At 41.1% G+C, this 18,107-nt stretch overlaps 1 protein-coding gene across 5 annotated transcripts in view; it reads left to right on the plus strand.

The window, feature by feature from the left end:
- Positions 1-18,107, plus strand: part of IGSF9B (immunoglobulin superfamily member 9B) — a 224,981-nt gene that overhangs the window by 133,221 nt on the left and 73,653 nt on the right. For all 5 annotated transcript variants that reach the window (XM_033917419.1, XM_033917418.1, XM_033917421.1 and 2 more), the window contains exons 9-11: positions 3,188-3,328; positions 4,015-4,131; positions 9,763-9,913. In XM_033917419.1, the coding sequence (XP_033773310.1) occupies positions 3,188-3,328; positions 4,015-4,131; positions 9,763-9,913 (409 nt within the window). The remainder of the gene's footprint in view (positions 1-3,187; positions 3,329-4,014; positions 4,132-9,762; positions 9,914-18,107) is intronic.

An 18,107-nucleotide genomic window follows, 5' to 3' on the forward strand; every position in this document is an offset into this window, starting at 1 on the left:
TATGACAGGGATTGCCATGCAAATGATTACCAAGAATTGGAAAATTGGGACAGGCTTAATTTTTCCTTTTGGTGGGAAACTTTATGTTTATATTATAGATAAGAAAAAATGAATTCAGATATATTGGGTCATAATAAATTATTTAAAATAACATGGGGTCCATTAACAGATTTTGTTTACTCTGATTAGTTGTATAATGCCTTTATTTTCTATTTGATTTGCACACACATCCAGGGAGGGTGGGGGGGGATATATTTTGTATTCTATTTTGATTGGATATAGTGGAAGGGAGAGGTGGGGAAATGTATTTTGTATTGTTATTGATTGAATGTAAGTGATGTTTATGATAATATTTGTATGTAAATTCTAATGCACTTTTGAACTTGACTTGAAAATTAATAAAGAATTATATTAAGAAAAAGTAAATATATCAAAAGGAAATTTTATAGTACAGCTTAGAGAAAAGACAGCTCAGGGGTGGTATGACAGAGGTCTATAAAATACTGAGTGGAGTGGAAAGGGTAGATGTGAATCACTTGTTTCCAAAAATACCAGGACCAGGGGACATACGATGAAACTACTAAGTAGTAGATTTAAAACAAACTGGAGAAAATATTTCTTCACACAATGTGTAATTAAACTCTGGAATTCATTGCTGGAGAATGTGGTGAAATCAGTTAGCTTAGTGGGGTTTAAAAAGGTTTGGATAATTTCCTAAAAGAGTAGTCCATAAGTCATTATTGAGATAGCTTAGGGAAATCCACTGTTTATTCATAGGATAAGCAGCATAGAATCTGTTTTGCTACTTGGGATCTAGCTAGGTACTTGGGACCTGGGTTGGCCACTGTTGAAAACAGGATACTGGGCTTGATGGACCTTCAGTCTGTCCCAGTATGGCAATTCTTATGTTCTTAATATATAATTAATACTGCTGAAAATATTCCCACTAACCAGCCATTCCTAACCTGCCAGGTTAGAGGCGGTCTGGGAGCAGGGCATGTGCAGAGCTTGAACTTAGTTAGCGGAGTTTTTCAGTCCACTAACCCCCAAATTCTATATATGGTGCTTTGATTTGGGTGTGCAAATTTTGGTGCACTCCCAATTTGTGCATGCAATTTAATTGGGTAACAATCTAATTAGTGCTCATAATTGGGATCTTAACAAGTAATTATTGGTGATGATGGAATTAATAGAAATTTACATGTGTATACTTTTAGGCATGCAGCTCCAAAAAGAGGATAGGGCCATGGGAGGGTCATGGGCAGATCAGGGGCATTCCTGCAGTTTACATGTGGTTATAGAATAAGGGGGATCTGCACTTAATTTAGGGCTAGATTCATTAACTCACCCGATCATGACCGATCCTTGTCCAATCTGGGCAGGTCCGATGGATTCTTCAATCATTAATATTCAAATGGGGGTGATCGGAGGAATGCCCCCATCTGCTGGCATGGATCGCTAGTGTAGATGGTCTGCGCATGCGTCTAAAACCCGTCCGAGCCGCAACTTTTAAAAAAAACTTTACTTTTTAGCCCAGCGAGCCCGTGGTTTTAACCCGCTTTTAACCTGTGGGTTAAAACCACGGGCTCACTGTGCGGGGAAGGGCAGGAGAGATTCGGGGGAGAGCAGGGTGGCAGGCAGGAGAGATTCAGGCGGCGATTCGGAGGAGAGCAGGGCGGACACAAAGATTTACACCATTTTTCTGCCATGGGCTTAATATCAAGTGGAATTAATTTAATTGGGTTAAACTGAAAAAAAACTAAGGGAGACATTTTCAATGTTGTGTTTAGATGCAAAGTTCTGTGTGCATTTTGCATAAGTTTTGCATGCTTACTTTTTCTTTGAAAACTGCAGTGATGCTGGTAATTATAAATCTGTGCACCTATAATTAGGTGCTCATAGGGTGCTGGTAACAGCGCCTACCCCCCTTTGTAGAATACTAGCTCAGCTGGTGAAATACATGCCTCTAATTTAAGTGCAAGTACTTATGCCAGGCAAAGATCTGGTGTGAGCACACCTAAGCTCTAGAGATATGTGCATAACTTACAGTATTCTGTAAGTTCCATATATTTTGATTTAGTTGTAGGGAGAAGTTTTCAGTAGCCCACAGAGTTAGCAAGTTCATGGGCAATTATGGACTCGGTAGGAAATTTTCAAAGAAAACCACATGCGTAGAGTTTCTTTTGAAAATGCACTTGCCGCAGATAGTGGATGATAAATACCCATGAATTATGTACCTGGTTTTTGTGGACCTAGGAAAAGGGTTAAAGGTGTGTACAAAGATTGGAAAATTCCATTTTGCACATGCGATTTGTATCTCCAGGAAAACCCCCTTTTAAAGTGGCATGTTGTCAATCCCACCTATATTTTTATTCATTCTGAGGAGGGCAGTTATCAGCAGCAGCACATGTAAGTGTACGTTCCTCTCATATGCCAACCATACTCTGTCTATGCTGTATGCCTACCTGTAAAATATGCACTGTATAAGATGCGCACATATTTACAGAGAACTGCTTAGGAGGATTTTTGGCATTTACACATGTATTTGCCATTATTAAAATGATTTACATGCATAATAAGCATGTAACTTAGTGCATACTTTATAGAATTATTCCCTCCACCCCCTCACCCCCCCTCCCTGTGCCTGCAGAGATTTCTACTTGTTTTTCATGTGGACACTTTTTCCCTATGAAAAAGCAAAGTGCGATTTTGAAAAACCTGAGTGTGTCGTCACTTCACAAAACCTAACCTTGCTTCTGTATCAATCTGCTTTTCTTGTGAGTCAAACTATGTATGTCCACATGCACACGTCTACCTGCTCATTAGGTGGGAAGTTTTCAGGCAGCCTATTTACCCCAAGTAAATGGTTTTTGGAACTTGTGAGGAGTGGCCTAGTGGTAGAGCTGCTGCCTTAACACCCTGAGGTTGTAGGATTGAATCCTAGCACTGCTCCTTGTGACCCTGGGCAAATCACCTAAACCTCCATTGACCCATGTACAAAATAAGTACCTGTATACTGTATATGTAAATCGCTTTGAATGTGTAACCACAAAAAATCGGTATACTAGTCCCATTCTTTCCCCCCTCTCCATGTGGGCTGAGAGGGATTGGAAAGATGCGGGCCTGTTGGGTACTTATGGCACAGAGGGGGGCTCTGCATTGAACTGCTACTCTTCTTTGCCGGCAGTTCTCCGGTTGGACTCTGCTGGAAGACGGTTCTATTCGAATTGAGGAGGCGACGGAGGAATCTCTCGGCACTTACACCTGTGTGCCTTATAATGCCCTAGGTACCATGGGTCAGTCCCCCCCTGCCCGACTGGTGCTAAAGGTAAGTTTCTATTCTTCCTGGTTTGCTTTGTATAAAAAATAATTCTCTTCCTTCTCCTATAAAGACCATAAAAAATTTCACCAATTTTCAGGGAACACAAGGCTTTTTTTTTTTTTAACAGTATTTAGTTGCTCTCCAAATATGTGTAGCCGACTAAGATATTTAGAGGGGCTGTCTAGATAGTGCAAAAGCAATCTGTAAGGATATTCAGTGGCTCTATCTGAATATGCGAGGATGGAGCATGGGCAGGGCGAGGGTGATTCTGGAACTTATTGGAGAGAAGCGATATTCAGTCAGCTATCTGGCTTACTTAGGACAGGCTTTTTATTGTCCTGAGTTTTCTAGATACATTTTCCTGATGCTGGGCTGAAGATTCCTGCTGTCTGGATAAGACCTAATGCTAGCCACATTATCTGGATAATTTTTGACTGCCATGGCTGGCATTTAGTTAAAAATCTGGACTATGATGGCTGAATATTGACCTGTTAATATTTATTTTCAATGAAAAATTCCAGACGAGATTGGACATTTCCTCATTAAAATTTTCTCACATCATGAGTCTTGCAGGTGTGATCTTCCAGTAGTTTATGGCTCTGCCACCATTTCTTACTTATGGACACATGTACATGCATATGCAAGAGGGCCAGTAGTAGAATTTTCCTGATCTTTTTTTTCTCTCTCTCCAGGACCCACCCTATTTTACGGTGCTACCAGGCTGGGAATACCGCCAGGAAGCTGGGAGGGAGCTGCTAATCCCTTGTGCCGCTGCAGGAGATCCCTTTCCCATCATCGCTTGGAGAAAGGTACCACACCCTGCAGGCCCTGTCTATGTACAATAGATGACAGTCAGAAAATGCCAGTCCCCCTGTAAAGAGCACATCACAGGCACAGTGCCATCCGAAAAGCAGAGTTTCAGGGCTCAGGTTAATTCAAATTTATTTATAACCTGCTATACTTTGACAGTTCAGAGTGATTTACAGCAAAGAGAATCTGCCAGATGCAGATGAATGCAGAAGGAGTTCACAAATAGACTACTTAAGGTATTGCTCCACGTACTGGCCTGGTAAGATAAAGTTTTGTCCAGGAACCTTTTTGCAGTACATCCTTTTAGCGTAGGGAAAGAGAACAAAGAGATTTTCTGCTTGGGTTGAGAGTTCGTAGAGAGTATAAAGTGATTAATAAGATAAGTGGGAGCAAGTCCTGCCAGCATTTTATAACATAAACATGCTAGTTTGAATATAATTCTGGCCTCCACTGGCAACCAATGTAGTTTGTTGTAGTATGGGCTAACACATGACAGCAGAAGGCTTATAGAAGATGTCATTAAACCCTCCTGAAGTTCAGAGGAGTCTCCTGTGGGGCTAAAATGTAAACTTCACATTCCATATGAAACTTTTCATATATTCAGATCTAGTTGTAGGGGGCAGTTTTCAGTAGCCAACTGAGGTAGCAAGTCAATGGGCAATTATGGATTTAGTAGGAAATTTTCAAACAAACCCACATGCATGGAGTTTCTTTTGAAAATGCACTTGCACAGGTACTGGATGATAAATGCCCTTGAATGTTGCATCTCTTTTTTTTTTTTGAGGACATAGGAAAAGGGTTAAAGGTGCGTACAAAGATCGGAAAATTCCATTTTGCACATGTAATTTGTACCTCCAGTAATTTCCCCTTTCAAAGTGGCATGTTGTCAATCCCACCTGTATTTGAATCATTCTGAGGAGGGTGGTTTTCAGCAGGATAATGTATCTTGAGTAAATCACTTTGGAACTTGTTCTCTCCATGAAGCAGATAGATCCTACTTCACTTGGAGGAATGTGGAACATTTTTCCTAGGGAGCAGTTTAAGGAATTTCTGAACAAGGAAGCCTTTATCCAATGAGAAATAAGCTCTAGAACTAAACATGCTAGGAAGCTAGAGGGAGTTAGCGTCAAAAGCAACATCAGGAAATATTTTTTCACTGAAAGGGTAGTGGATTCCTGGAATGCTGTTTTGAAATTGATTGCCTTTTTCCTCCATGTCTCTGAGCACAATCTATCCACTGATTACAGTATAAGGAATATGGAGTTCTAAGAGGACTTTTAAGAAGTTACAGCAATTACACTAAGCGTGTTTTTTGTTTATTTTCTTGTTTTGAAATTGATGGCAGAAGAAAAAATGGTGCTAGAATTCATAAAGGAATGGGATATACTGTACACAGAGGATCCATAAAAGGAAAGAGGATTTAAACCACTTAGAAGTGCACTTTAGCTATGTAATGACTTATGCACATGTACGAAATCATGGGGAAGTAACCTTCATTGCACAGCAGATATTACCCCAATGACCTTCCTTTACAGAGTCATGTGGCTCTTTCTCTGCAATCCTTTATAATATTACTTTGTAAAGTGGGGGTTCTGAACTTGGGGCCAGTTTTAGCCATGCTGGGGCCCAGGGCAGAAATTAAGGAGGGCACCCCCTGATCTCCTCTTCTCTTGCCGACCCCCCCCCCCCCCCACGATCTCCCTACCTGCTGTTACTATTGCATAAAACAACTTTAAATGACTTCTTCACACACCAACAAAGCACAAGACACATACCTCAACAGTTAGACATTAAGCAGTTTAGGTGCACTGTTACACTTGTAACTGCCAATTATTGGTATCAATCATGTAGAGAAATGTAAAGTCTTGCATGTAGGAAACAGAAACCGGATGTACAGCTATACGATGGGAGGGCTGGTAATGGGTGAAAGTAGCCTAGAGAAGGACTTAGGGGTACTGGTTGATAAAACGATGAAGCCGTCGGCCTCAAAGAAGGCGCACAAAATGCTAGGTATTAACAAGAAAGGTATTACAACCAGAACGAAGGATGTTATCCTGCCGTTGTATCGGGCGATGGTGCGCCCGCATCTGGAGTACTGCATCCAATACTGGTCACCGTACCTCAAGAAGGATATGACGATACTCCAGAGGGTTCAGAAAAGAGCGACATGACTGATAAAGGGTATTGAAAACCTTTCATATGCTGAAAGATTAGAGAAACTGGGGCTCTTTTCCCTAGAAAAGCGGAGACTTAGAGGGGATATGATAGAGTCTTACAAGATCATGAAGGGCATATAGAAAGTGGAGAGGGACAGATTCTTCATACTTTAAAAATCTTCAAGAACGAGAGGACATTCAGAAAAATTGAGAGGGGATAGATTCAGAACCAATGCTAGCAAGTTCTTCTTCACCCAAAGGGTGGTGGATACCTGGAATATGCTTCTGGAGGGAGTGATAGAACAGAGTATGCTATTGGGTTTCAAGAAGGGATTAGATGATTTTCTGAAGGAAAAGGGGATTGAAGGGTATAGATAGAGAATTACTATACATGTCCTGGACCTGATGGGCCGCCGCTTGAGCGGACTGCTGGGCACAATGGACCTCTGGTCTGACCCAGCAGAGGCATTGCTTATGTTCTTATGTTATGCTCTTATGTATGCACCATAAAAACATCAGGAAATGCATATATTTTCTAGCCCAAAGAAACTCACCTAAAGAACATTTTCAATATCTATAACTTACTGAGCTGAAGTGCAATAGTCACCAGTAAATACATAAAACACTAACTGCCCAATATTTAAACCCATGCAGCCAGCCAGGAACAGCTCCTGACCAGTTAAATGGTACTTAACCAGCTAACTGATAATATTCATCAGGAGATAGTCAGTTCTCTCCCATTGAACATGGCAGGTTAACACTTAATGAACGGCTTGACAGAATTTCTTAGGATCTAGGAACCAGCCCAAAAGTCTAGAAGTGAGACTTGTAACAAGCCAGCACACACATGCATATGTACACCCACCCACCCATAACTCTCTGCCTTTCCCCAGCATGCACACAACCATAAATCTGTCAGTCACCATGCCATATACCCCTCCTATGGCATACACACCCAGCCCCACTCAGTAGTTGTTTCCCAATGAGGACTCCCTCCTGAAACTGAATTCTCTCCAGTTTTTTTATCTTTTCCACCTGCACATACTTCCCAGCTCATTCCAGTAGTTCCCACCCTCAGCAATAACAGAGAAACAGAAATGGAAATGTAAGATACCAGAGATGCAAATTTCCCAAAGCTAACATGGTCCAATTCATAAATAAAATTTTTTTTAAAAAAATTCTACCTTTATAGTCTAAGCATTTTATTTTTCCATTCAATTTGTTCTCTCTCTCTCTCCTGCTTTTTTCTGTTTTTCCTGCCTTCCCATCTTCTCTTTAGGTCCTCCCCAGCATCTCTCCTCATTGTCCTTGTTCCTTTCTTTCCCTCCTGTTCAGCATCTTTTCTTTTAGTGTCCCTATCCTCTCCTTACATTCAGCATTGTTCTATGTGTCCCTGTCCTTCCCCTTGTGATCTGAAATACCCCTTGGTGTTCCCATCCTACCTCTTTTCCACCATTGTTGTGTCCCTGTCTCTATTCTTACACTATGCCCAGCATTTCTTGTCTGTTCCCTGTCCCTCCTCTCTCTTCCTCTTTCACCTGGCATTACTCCCTCTCTCTCTGTCTTTGGGTCCAACATCTCTCCCCTTTTGTTTTCCCCTTCCTGGCAGGTCCAGTACATCTCTCTCCAGCCCCCCTCTCACTCCAGGACAAGCACATTGCTGTCTCCTTCCAGTCTTCTCCCTTCATGCTGTTTCTCCAGCCCTCCCTCCTAAGATTACCATATTTGTTTAGACAAAAAAAAGGACATATGGACCCTGCCCACACTCCACCCATAGCCCTGCCCACCTTTCACTCATTTCCTTGCTCCCCCTTGCCATCCTTTGTACCCTTTAAGTGCTTCTAACTCTCCCTCCAACTCTCCTTCTCCAAGGGTGCTTCTCTCTCTCTCTCTCTATCCTTCAACCCCCTTCTCCTATGCGTCTTTCTTTCTTTCTTTTTCCAACTCCCAACACCCCCCGTGGGTGCCCCTCTCTCGCTCGCTCTCTCCCAACCTCCTCGCCTAATGTTTCTGTCTTTCCCTTCTCATCCAGCACTCCCTACTCCATGCTCTTATCTCCAGCCCTCCCTCCATGCTGTTTCTCCATCACCATCATGCTGTTTCTCCAACCCCAACCCCTCCCTCCTCTGATGCTGCTTTCCCTAATGACCTCTCTAGCTCCCGACTCCCTCTCCTACCTCCTCCCCAGCTGCTGTAATTCAGTGTTTGGGCAGCCAGCAGCAGGAACAAGGTGAATTTGCTGCTGGCCTACTATGGAAGCCATCTCTCTGCAGTGACTCTGTTTCCGTATAGGCAGGACCTGCAGAGAGGTGGCTTCCGGGGCAGGCCAGCAGCAGCAGGTTAACCTCATTTCTGCTGCCGGCTGCCCAAACATTGAATTACAGTGGCTGGGGAGGAGCTAGGTGGGGTAGTCGAGAGAATAAGCTAAACCTGGACAAACTCCCCATTAAAAAAAAAACAAACATCCAGACACCCAGACATATGGTAACAGGCTCCCGGCCCATGGGGGTCCCCTGGAGCTTCCCTAATGCCAGCCCTGTCTGAACTCAATTCCCGGGATGCACCCCATCTGACAGGTTTATTAGGATATTCACAAAGATTATGCATGGGAGAGATTTGCACATACTGTATCCATTGTATGCAAATCTAACTCATATATATTAATTGTGAATATTCTGAAAGGCTGACCTCGTTGAGTGTGTACCCATAGATCAGATTCAAGATCACTGGTTTAAAGAATTCAATAATGACGAAATAGGGATACTTGAACTGACATAGGGCATATGTTACTGTTTTATCTACCAAATTTCTTCATAGCATGGTGCTGTTCACAAGTACAGCCATCTTTCAAAAGTCTCTACTATAAAAAGCTAGTAAACTTCTAAGAAATGTTGAGGTGTTAACATTTTTATTCTGTTTTTTTCTAAAGGATTAATTTTGCTTCCTGCCAGTGGAAGACTGGAGTTTTTCGTGTGCATGTGTGTATGTGTGTGTGTGTCTGATTCTTTTCTTCATCATTCCAATCCCTGTTTCTCTCCTTTCTCCTCATTACGCTTGGCTTTATTTTCCCTCTTACCTATTTCTATCTATTCTTCTGCATTCTGTCTATGTCAAGTTTCTGTTTCTCCTTTTCATATATCATCTTCATTCTCTGCTCTTCCTCATATCTCTTTTCTGTGGTTCTCTTTTTCCTTCATTATCTCTCCTCCAATGTTGCTTCTCTCTTCCTGCCTCCTTTTTTTCAATAAGTCTCTCTTGGTCTTGCCCCATTCTCCCACCTTTTGATCCTATCCTTCTTTCTCATGGGTGGGGGGAGGAGGTGGAGTTGGGTTACCCAGTGCTTTTTCACTGGCAGGGATACTTCACTGGCACCGTTGGGAGTTGGCATAATTGATTTTGGGCACCAGTTGGCATTGAACTTCCCAGGCTACCTTGCATCATGATTCTTTTCTCCTCTCTGTGTTTCTGTCTAAGGTAGGGAAGCCCAGTAGAAGCAAGCACAACGTCCTTCCAAGCGGCAGCTTACAATTCAAATCCCTCAGCAAGGAGGACCACGGGGAATGGGAGTGTGTCGCAACCAACGTAGTCACAAGCATCACTGCCAGCACTCACCTTACAGTCATAGGTACGCAATAATACAACCTGCTACCTGCAGGTCGAGAAGATACAAAGCAAGAGCTGCCGCCCTTGTGGATTAGAGTAGCTAGTGGGTCTTCAAGGTCTCTAGGGGATAATATCAGCTGTCTCAAGTCCGTCCAAATGCAGTCTTGGGTGTGTGGTGATGCTTTCTATTTTCTTTGAGAAATTAAGGGTTGCCATTGTTAAAGTTCTTTGGGAAACAAGCTCTGGAGGCAGAATTAGACAGAAATGCCCTGGTGATCTCACCATCTTATATCTTCATGTCCTTCTGTGGTGCTTGTGGAAGTGATTTTGCATAAGCTGATATTTTTCCACAGAATGAGAGCCCATCCTGAACTGCCTCTCATTCTCTAGTCATGGAATATTTGCCTTCTGTATATGCCACAATGAGCTGGGACTTCTTCATACTTGTTTTGCCTCTAGACTGTCCTTCCCTTCTTCCTCTGCCCCCCTCTCCTTCCTTCACCTTTTTCCTTTAGTCCTTCCTTTCCGTCTTGCTCTTCCTTTTTCCTCTGTTGCCCCTTTGAAGGTTTGGTTGGGTACTGCATGGAAGTATACATGGTCTTAATCCATTTCTTCTTGTCTGAGAGAACTTTTTGCCTTGGGAATTATTTATGATAAGTGGTCCTTACAGATCTCCTCAGCTTATTGGTGTTTAACACTGGTGAAAGCTGCTTCAAAAGGCATAAATGAGTCTGGGAGATTTAACAGTAAAAGAGGAGCAATATTTTCTTCTAATTTCACACTCCAGTACCTCTGTCTTTTTAAATCTCAGTGCTTTAATTTTGGCTATGTCTCCAGGGTTAACAAAAAGCCGATGTCTTGAGTGAAACGTTGCCAGGGGATAAAGCTCTGGCAATATTTATTGTCAAGTTCATTACTGTTCACCCTGCAGCTGTAAACCACTTCATACCCCAGTACCTTGGAGAGCATAGTGACCTTGTCCACAATATCTTTTGATCACCTTTTTCATGGCAGGGTATTTTGTTGGGGGTTGGGGACCTTTAATTTTAGCAAATAGTAGGTGAAGTTGGGAGAGGCAACATCGTATGTAGTTTTGGATTTTGCAAACTAGACATGCTGGTTTTCTTGGGCAGTAGGGTGTAGAATTGCCCTTAACATACCTGTCATGTATGTAAATGTTTAGAATACTAGCATTTATGTAGTATGGCACCTAAGCATTATTCTGCAAATACAGTACAGTCTCAATTATTTGGCCTTTGCTAATCGAACCATCCAGCATATCCAATACACTCTGTTTATAAAAATTTGATATCGCACCAAATCTTACAACAGTTTTCAGCGGTTATACATAACAATAAAATTCAATAAAAGTTTAACACTGGTGAAAGCTGTGATGTTATTTCGTCACCATTACAGGGTAAAGGGGATGGTATTTGATATACCTCTTTTTCTGTGCAATTACCATCAAAGCAGTTTACATATTTTAGACAGGTACTTATTAAGAAATGTGATTTCTCTTTCTGTTTTCTGGCACAGCACAGTGGAACGTTTTTCACCTGAAACAATTTGTTTTGGACCCAGGACCCTATTTTTATTGCAAAATAGCCCTGTTGTAACCCAAGACCCTGCTTTTACTGCCTTGTTAATGCATTGTTTGAGGCATAACCATTGTTTTTTTTGTGTTATGCGATTTTTCACTTATCCGACAATGGCTTGGTCCCACTTGCGACAGATAATCAAGACTGCACTATACCTGCTTAACTTAGTGCTGGGGTGTATATAGTGGAAGAACATAGGCATAGACCCCATTTACATATGCAACTTACAGAATAAGTTATGCTATGCTTAGCTGGTCCAAAGGGTGCACCCCGATGGCTGTCATAAGTGCAAGTGCCTAAATGTGAGCTGCATTGATAGCTGGTTATGCTAGTATTCTGTAATAACCTAGGTGCCTAGGTTGGAGTAATTTCCTATCATGTGCCCTCCAGATGTTTAATTGGACGTACCAAGTTATAGAACAGTTCCCTTACAAAGCAATTCTATAAGGGGGTGCCTCCTTTTATGCAGAAAAACCAAAATGGAATTGTCCAAATCAGAATGATGTGCACTAAAAAAGTGTCCTCCAACTCATCTGATAATGTGAAGATCTTTATTCCTCTATAACTCGACATGTACATGTTTCGGCCAACAGGCCTGTCTCAGGAGTCTTAAGAATCACGAATGATGATATACATAGATTTGACCAAAATTCCAATGAAGAATCTTTTAGCGTGTGTATACAGCTATAGCTTACTGGTGCCGGACATCTCGCTGCTGAGCTCAGTCTGTTGGCCAAAACATGTACATGTCAAGTCATTGAGTTATAGAGGAATAAAGATCTTCACATTATCAGATGAATTGGAGGACACTTTTTTAGTGCACATCATTCTGATTTGGACAATTCCGTTTTGGTTTTTCTGCATTTGTGGTTGTGGTTTTGTTTTCCCCTGTTTTGTTCTTTCTGCCTCCTTTTAGGCACTTCGATGCTGCATGGTGAGAGCCTATTCTATAGTGGCATTTGGTGCCTGGATTCCATGATAGAATACTAGCATCAGTTATTTTGGGTGGGGTCACAGTTATGTTGGGCAGGCCTTTCTAAACTTTCTAAACAGCTGCAACAACACAGACTTTATCCTTCATCTTATCTGTTCTGCCCCTGGATCTGGCACTGCTGCTACCCTCTCCTGTTCGTGGTCCAGCAACTCTCCCTCCTAGTGTACCTCAACTCCTAAGTGGCAGCAGTAACATGCACCCACTACTTGCATTGGCCCCGCAGGCTTCCCTCTGCGGTGTCCCACCAGAAAGACACAGGAAGTGACATCAGTGAGGGCGGGGCACAGAAAGGGCAGTCTGCGGGGCTGGTGCAGACAGCAGATGTGTGTCGCTACCCCCACCTGCAAGGGTTGATGAAGTACACTGAGAAGAAGGATGTTTAGAGTTGAGGGGCGGGGGGAGTTGCTGGGCTGTGGGCTGGCAAGCAGGGCAAATGCTGGATCCAGTTGTGGGAGAGAGAGAGAGAGAGGAGAAAAGCAGCCACTACTAACTTCCTGAGCCAATAATGTGTGGGTCTGTGTCCATCCAGGCCCACCTGTAGCTATGCCACTTACTAATATATCTTGGAATTGGTGCACCTAACATTGATGTGCCTGCAATTACACCAGCCACAGATCTGGCACAACTGTGGTCATGTAAATGTGGCATGTGTATCTTACACCGTTCTGTATGTCACACATATTAAGTGGGAACTTGATCATCCTGCACTCATGTGACTTACTCTCTTGCATATGTGCACTGTGCCACCTACATCCATCCTTACCGAACAGTGCTTAGGCACCTGCTAGCACTTATGCGTGTAAGTATGTTCATGTTTTCAGCGGTTATACATAACAACAAAATTCAATAAAAGTGAGAGAAAAAGGGGGGGATGTATAGTTATATTATTGGTTTTTCAGTATCTTTGAATATAATATATGTATAATATACTTGAATTATATTGTTGGTGGAAGGGGAGGGTGGGGGAGGGACTTAAATCTATGTATGTATGATGATAATAGAAAAGATTTTCAAATGATCTATATGAATCAATTGTTATATTATTGTACACTTGTTGTGAGATGTAAAAATGCATAAAGATTTGGAAAAAAAATAAAAATAAAAGTGAGAGAAAGGAACACCATGAAAAAAATAGGATAGTTCTAAAAGTGGATACAATCATACCAAAAAAATAAAAACATGTAAACAAGTATATCCTGTGTGTAAGGGATGCCTGATAAGCTCTCAATTAATGGATATGGTCAATTGGAAAAGAGTCTGTTCCAAAAGCTAGCTGAAAAAATAGGTTTTCATAAAATTTGGTCATAAAATTTGCTTCAGAACGAATATTATTCAGAAGTTGGTTCCAGAGACTGGGAGCTAAATAAATAAAGTGAGCTGTAAGCAGTTTGAGATCAGGTTTTTTTGTTGTTGTTTTTTTTTTTTTTGCTGAGCTGTTGTTTTAAGGTATTCTGTGTGTTTTATTGTTGATTGTGTTTGTTGTCAAGGGGGAGGGGTTTGTTTTATGAATCTGTGTGTATGTTTTATGCTTTTATTATGTATGTACAATTTTTGTTACCTGCTTAGAATTGTGGATTTACGGGTTATAAATAAAAGAAAACCTTGTGACGAGTAAGCTCCCATCTTGTTCTTGAAACTGCTGGCAGGACCATTCTATTATCTTGCAATGATCTTAATGTACGACCTGGAGTATAAGGAATAGTCAGTAAGTTCAGATAACTAGGCTCCATCGTATGAAGTACTTTATGAGTAAGTACTAATATTTTAAATTGAATTCTAAAACTTACCAGTAACCAATGATATTGTAGAAAAAGAGGGGTTATGTGGTCAAACTTACTCTTAAACCCTAACAATGTAATGGCAGTATTATGTAATGTTTGAAGTCGTCTGATATTAAATTTTGTGAAACCGGCGTAAACGATATTACAATAGCCGAGTCTTGACACGAAGAATGCATGAATCGGAGTATGAAAACTATTATCAATGAAAGATATAACTGCTCGAAAAGATCTTAATGCTTAAAGACCAGGTTTTTTTTACAACATTTGAAACCTGAGCTGAGAAAGTGAGATGTGAATTAGAGAATTAGATTTGAATTAGAGTTTTGACAAAATTCATCACCGTTTCCGTCCCCGCGGATAACCGCGGGAAACCATCTTCATGTCATTCTTTAAGGAGAGAGGGAAGAATCAGAGTATAATTGGGCACAACCACTGACCCGCAAGCTTTGCTTTGAAGAATGCTGGTGTAGAAGGACTGAGGTTGAAATAGATACTAGAAAATGACATGGGATTATTTCCCGCGGTTATCCGCGGGGACGGGAACGGTGATGAATTTTGTCACCGTGTCATTCTCTAATGCGAATCAACGTGGACACATATCCATGAAAGTGCTAGAATTCCGTAATTGCAATCGGAAGTGGTGTGCAAATTTAGACACTCTTGCATAGACTTGCCCTTTTATCCCCTCATTCGTTAAACTTTTGCACCCAATTTTATGTGTAGAATGTAAAGTTGTGTGTGCTAGTTATACAATAGTGTCAGTTACACATGCAATGGCACCAACATAAATTATTGGTCATAATTGGAGTTAATGGGTGCTAATTCTCACTAATTTGCAGTTGCCTGCATGACTGCTTCTAGTCTGTACACTTCTCCCTCTGTATTCACGGTTTCAGCAAACGCGGTTTTGATTATTCGCGGTTTTTAGTTTGCTGGCTCCTCCCCCAAAATTACATCAGCTTGCATAGAGAAATCTCTGATTCCGAGCGTTTACAGAGAAAATCGCCGATTCCTTGCACTTTTTTCACTGTGTTTTACCTCTCCTTCAGGAACAGGCCAGGCCTCCCACCATGTTATTCGCGGTTTCCCCATATTCACGATGGTTTTTAATAGAAAATGGCGACTAACATATGAAAAAGTTATTCGCAGTTTTTCTGTATTCGCGGGTCTGTTAATCCCCTATCGCAACAAATACGGAGGGAGAAGTGTATTCTATAATTCTTTTCATGCACAATTGCTAGGGGATGTGAACATGGGAGAAGCATGGGTTACTCTTAACACTCTCAGGATGTAGAATACAGCAGTTAGGCACAAGCATTTACACTATAAGAACATAAGAGTTCCTATACTGGGATAGACCAAAGGTCCATCAAGCCCAGTATCCTGCTTCTAACAGTGGCCAACCCAGGTCACAAATACCTGGCAAGTTCCCAACAGATTTATGCTGTTTATCCTAGGAATAAGCAGTGGATTTTCCCAAACCATCTCAATTATGGCCTATGGACTTCTCTTTTAGGAAATTATTCAAACTTATTACTATATTCTCTGGCAATGAATTCCAGAGTTTACCCACTGAGTGAAGAAATATTTTCTCTAGTTTTGTTTTAAATCTTCCACTTAGTAGTTTCATCACATGGCCTCTAGTCCTAGTATTTTTTTGAAAGAATAAACAAGCGACTCACATCTACTTGTTCTACTCCACTCAGTATTTTATAAAACTCTATCATATCTCCCCTGAGCCGTCTCTTCTCCAGGTTGAAGATCCCCAGCTGCCTTACCCTTCCCTCATAGGGAAGTCATCCCATCCCTTTTATCATTTTCTCTGCCCTTCTCTGTACCTTTTCCAATTCCACTATATAGTACACTCACATCTAAAGTTACTGCGGACTACAATAATATTCTATAACGGCAATTATATACATAACTTCTGATATAGAATTTGTACTTAGCACACAGCATCCTGGTACCTAACTTTAGGTGACCTGAAAAGAACTACCCTCTTAGGGGTAACTTCCTAAAGGATGACTGACATTTAGGCCCTGGCATGATGCATTCTAAGTGTGAATTCTGTAACAGCAGCTCCATATGGCACTGCCATTATAGAATATTAGCTTAAGTACATTGTTCCATGACGAACTTTAGGCACAAACACATAGGCTAGCCAAATGGCTGGTATACTCACACCTAGGCAGTTAGGTATATAACTGGTTAAGATGGGCTGGAGTGAGCTTTCATGGAGACTCCAGTAGATGGAACCTAAGCACATTACTGGGCAGGGCTCTGGGTTTCTGGCCCAGTAATATCTAAGAAAAAGGACCATTTAAACTAAATTAATTTCTGGAGCTTATATGGTTAGGCAGACTGGATGGACCACTTGGGTCTTTATCTGCCATCATTTACTATGTTATAACTGCTGGTTTTCTATAAGCTTTATGTGTAACTCCTAGGCACATCTTGGCCCTCCCATAATAATAATAATAATAACAGCTTATATACCGCAGTACCGTGAAGTTCTATGCGGTTTACAAAAGATTAAGCAAAGGTACAAATTGATTGACTTCAAGAGGGGTAGAAGAAAGAGAATTAATAGGACAGGAAATTCATTGTTGAGGAAAAAGTGATCAATAGGACAAGTTAATCGCTATTGGGGGAGAGAGATGAGTGGATCAATTGTCTAGATGCTTTAGGAACAGGTGTGTTTTTAGACATTTCCTAAATTCCTCATAAGTAGTGGGCAAAAGTAATTGTTCTAGGTCTTTACCCCATGATGCCCCCCCACCTTGTAGTTCCATGCTATGGAAATTGCATATTTACTTTAAACAATACCAGTTAAGGTCAGTTACCTACCTGTCAATTAAAGCCAATTTATGCCAAATAGCATAAATAATTGATAATCATTGGTTATTAAAGTCGACTAGCATCTAATTAAACCTTATTCTATAAATTGCATGCACAACTTTGCGCGTTAAATGTGAAGTTGGCTGCCCAACTTTATAGAATTTGGGGATTGGTGGGCAACATTTTCCCAGGACCGTTTTCAAAAGGAAAGTACATGCATCCTTTCCCTTTCAATACTGGTACAATTACCTGCCAATTTCTTTTCCTTGTAAGACCAAAGAGGAATTAAGTGAATGTTCAGGAGACTATTTGTGCTGAGAGGAACCACAACAAGAGTAACTAAAAATATCTAATAGAAAGCCTCAGATATGGAGACATCCCTTGTTTCTTATTGACTGTAATATCATATGATGGGCAATTTTCAAAGACTATAAATAAATGCAGCATCACTTATTTAGTCTATGAATTTTCCATAACTAAATCCTCAAAAATGCAATTTTGCAGAAATCAGATCTTCCATATTTTTATGTTCGTTTGATTAGAAATCTTGAAACAGAAGATCTGCTTCCTGCAAATGTGTGCTTTTGATGTGCAATTCTCAAAGCCATTTATGCAAGGTACAGTAAATAGTAATTTAATCACATAAATCCACCTGCAAACTGCTCTCCCTTGTTGCAGCTAAAAGTAAGCTGTACGCATATCGCAGTGCTTGTGGGGTTTTTTTTTTTTGAGTTGAGGGAAGGCATCCTAAGGCTGTGTTTAGGTCAGAGGTAGGAAGTGTGTATTTGGAGATGGCATATTTAGTTCTATGCAGATACTTCTCAAGCAAAATTTAACCTGCACAAAAAGCAAATATCATGTGCACCTATAGCATCTTTCAAAGTAAAAGTCCTTTTATTCATCACCTGTAAAAATGAGTACAAAGACTATGGGTAAGAAAAATGTGCAGATAAGCAGAACTATCAGTACTTTGGATAGTGTGCCATTTAGTCATGGTTGGTCAAA

This window comes from Geotrypetes seraphini, chromosome 13, assembly GCF_902459505.1.
Source record: "Geotrypetes seraphini chromosome 13, aGeoSer1.1, whole genome shotgun sequence".
Classification (NCBI taxonomy): domain Eukaryota; kingdom Metazoa; phylum Chordata; class Amphibia; order Gymnophiona; family Dermophiidae; genus Geotrypetes; species Geotrypetes seraphini.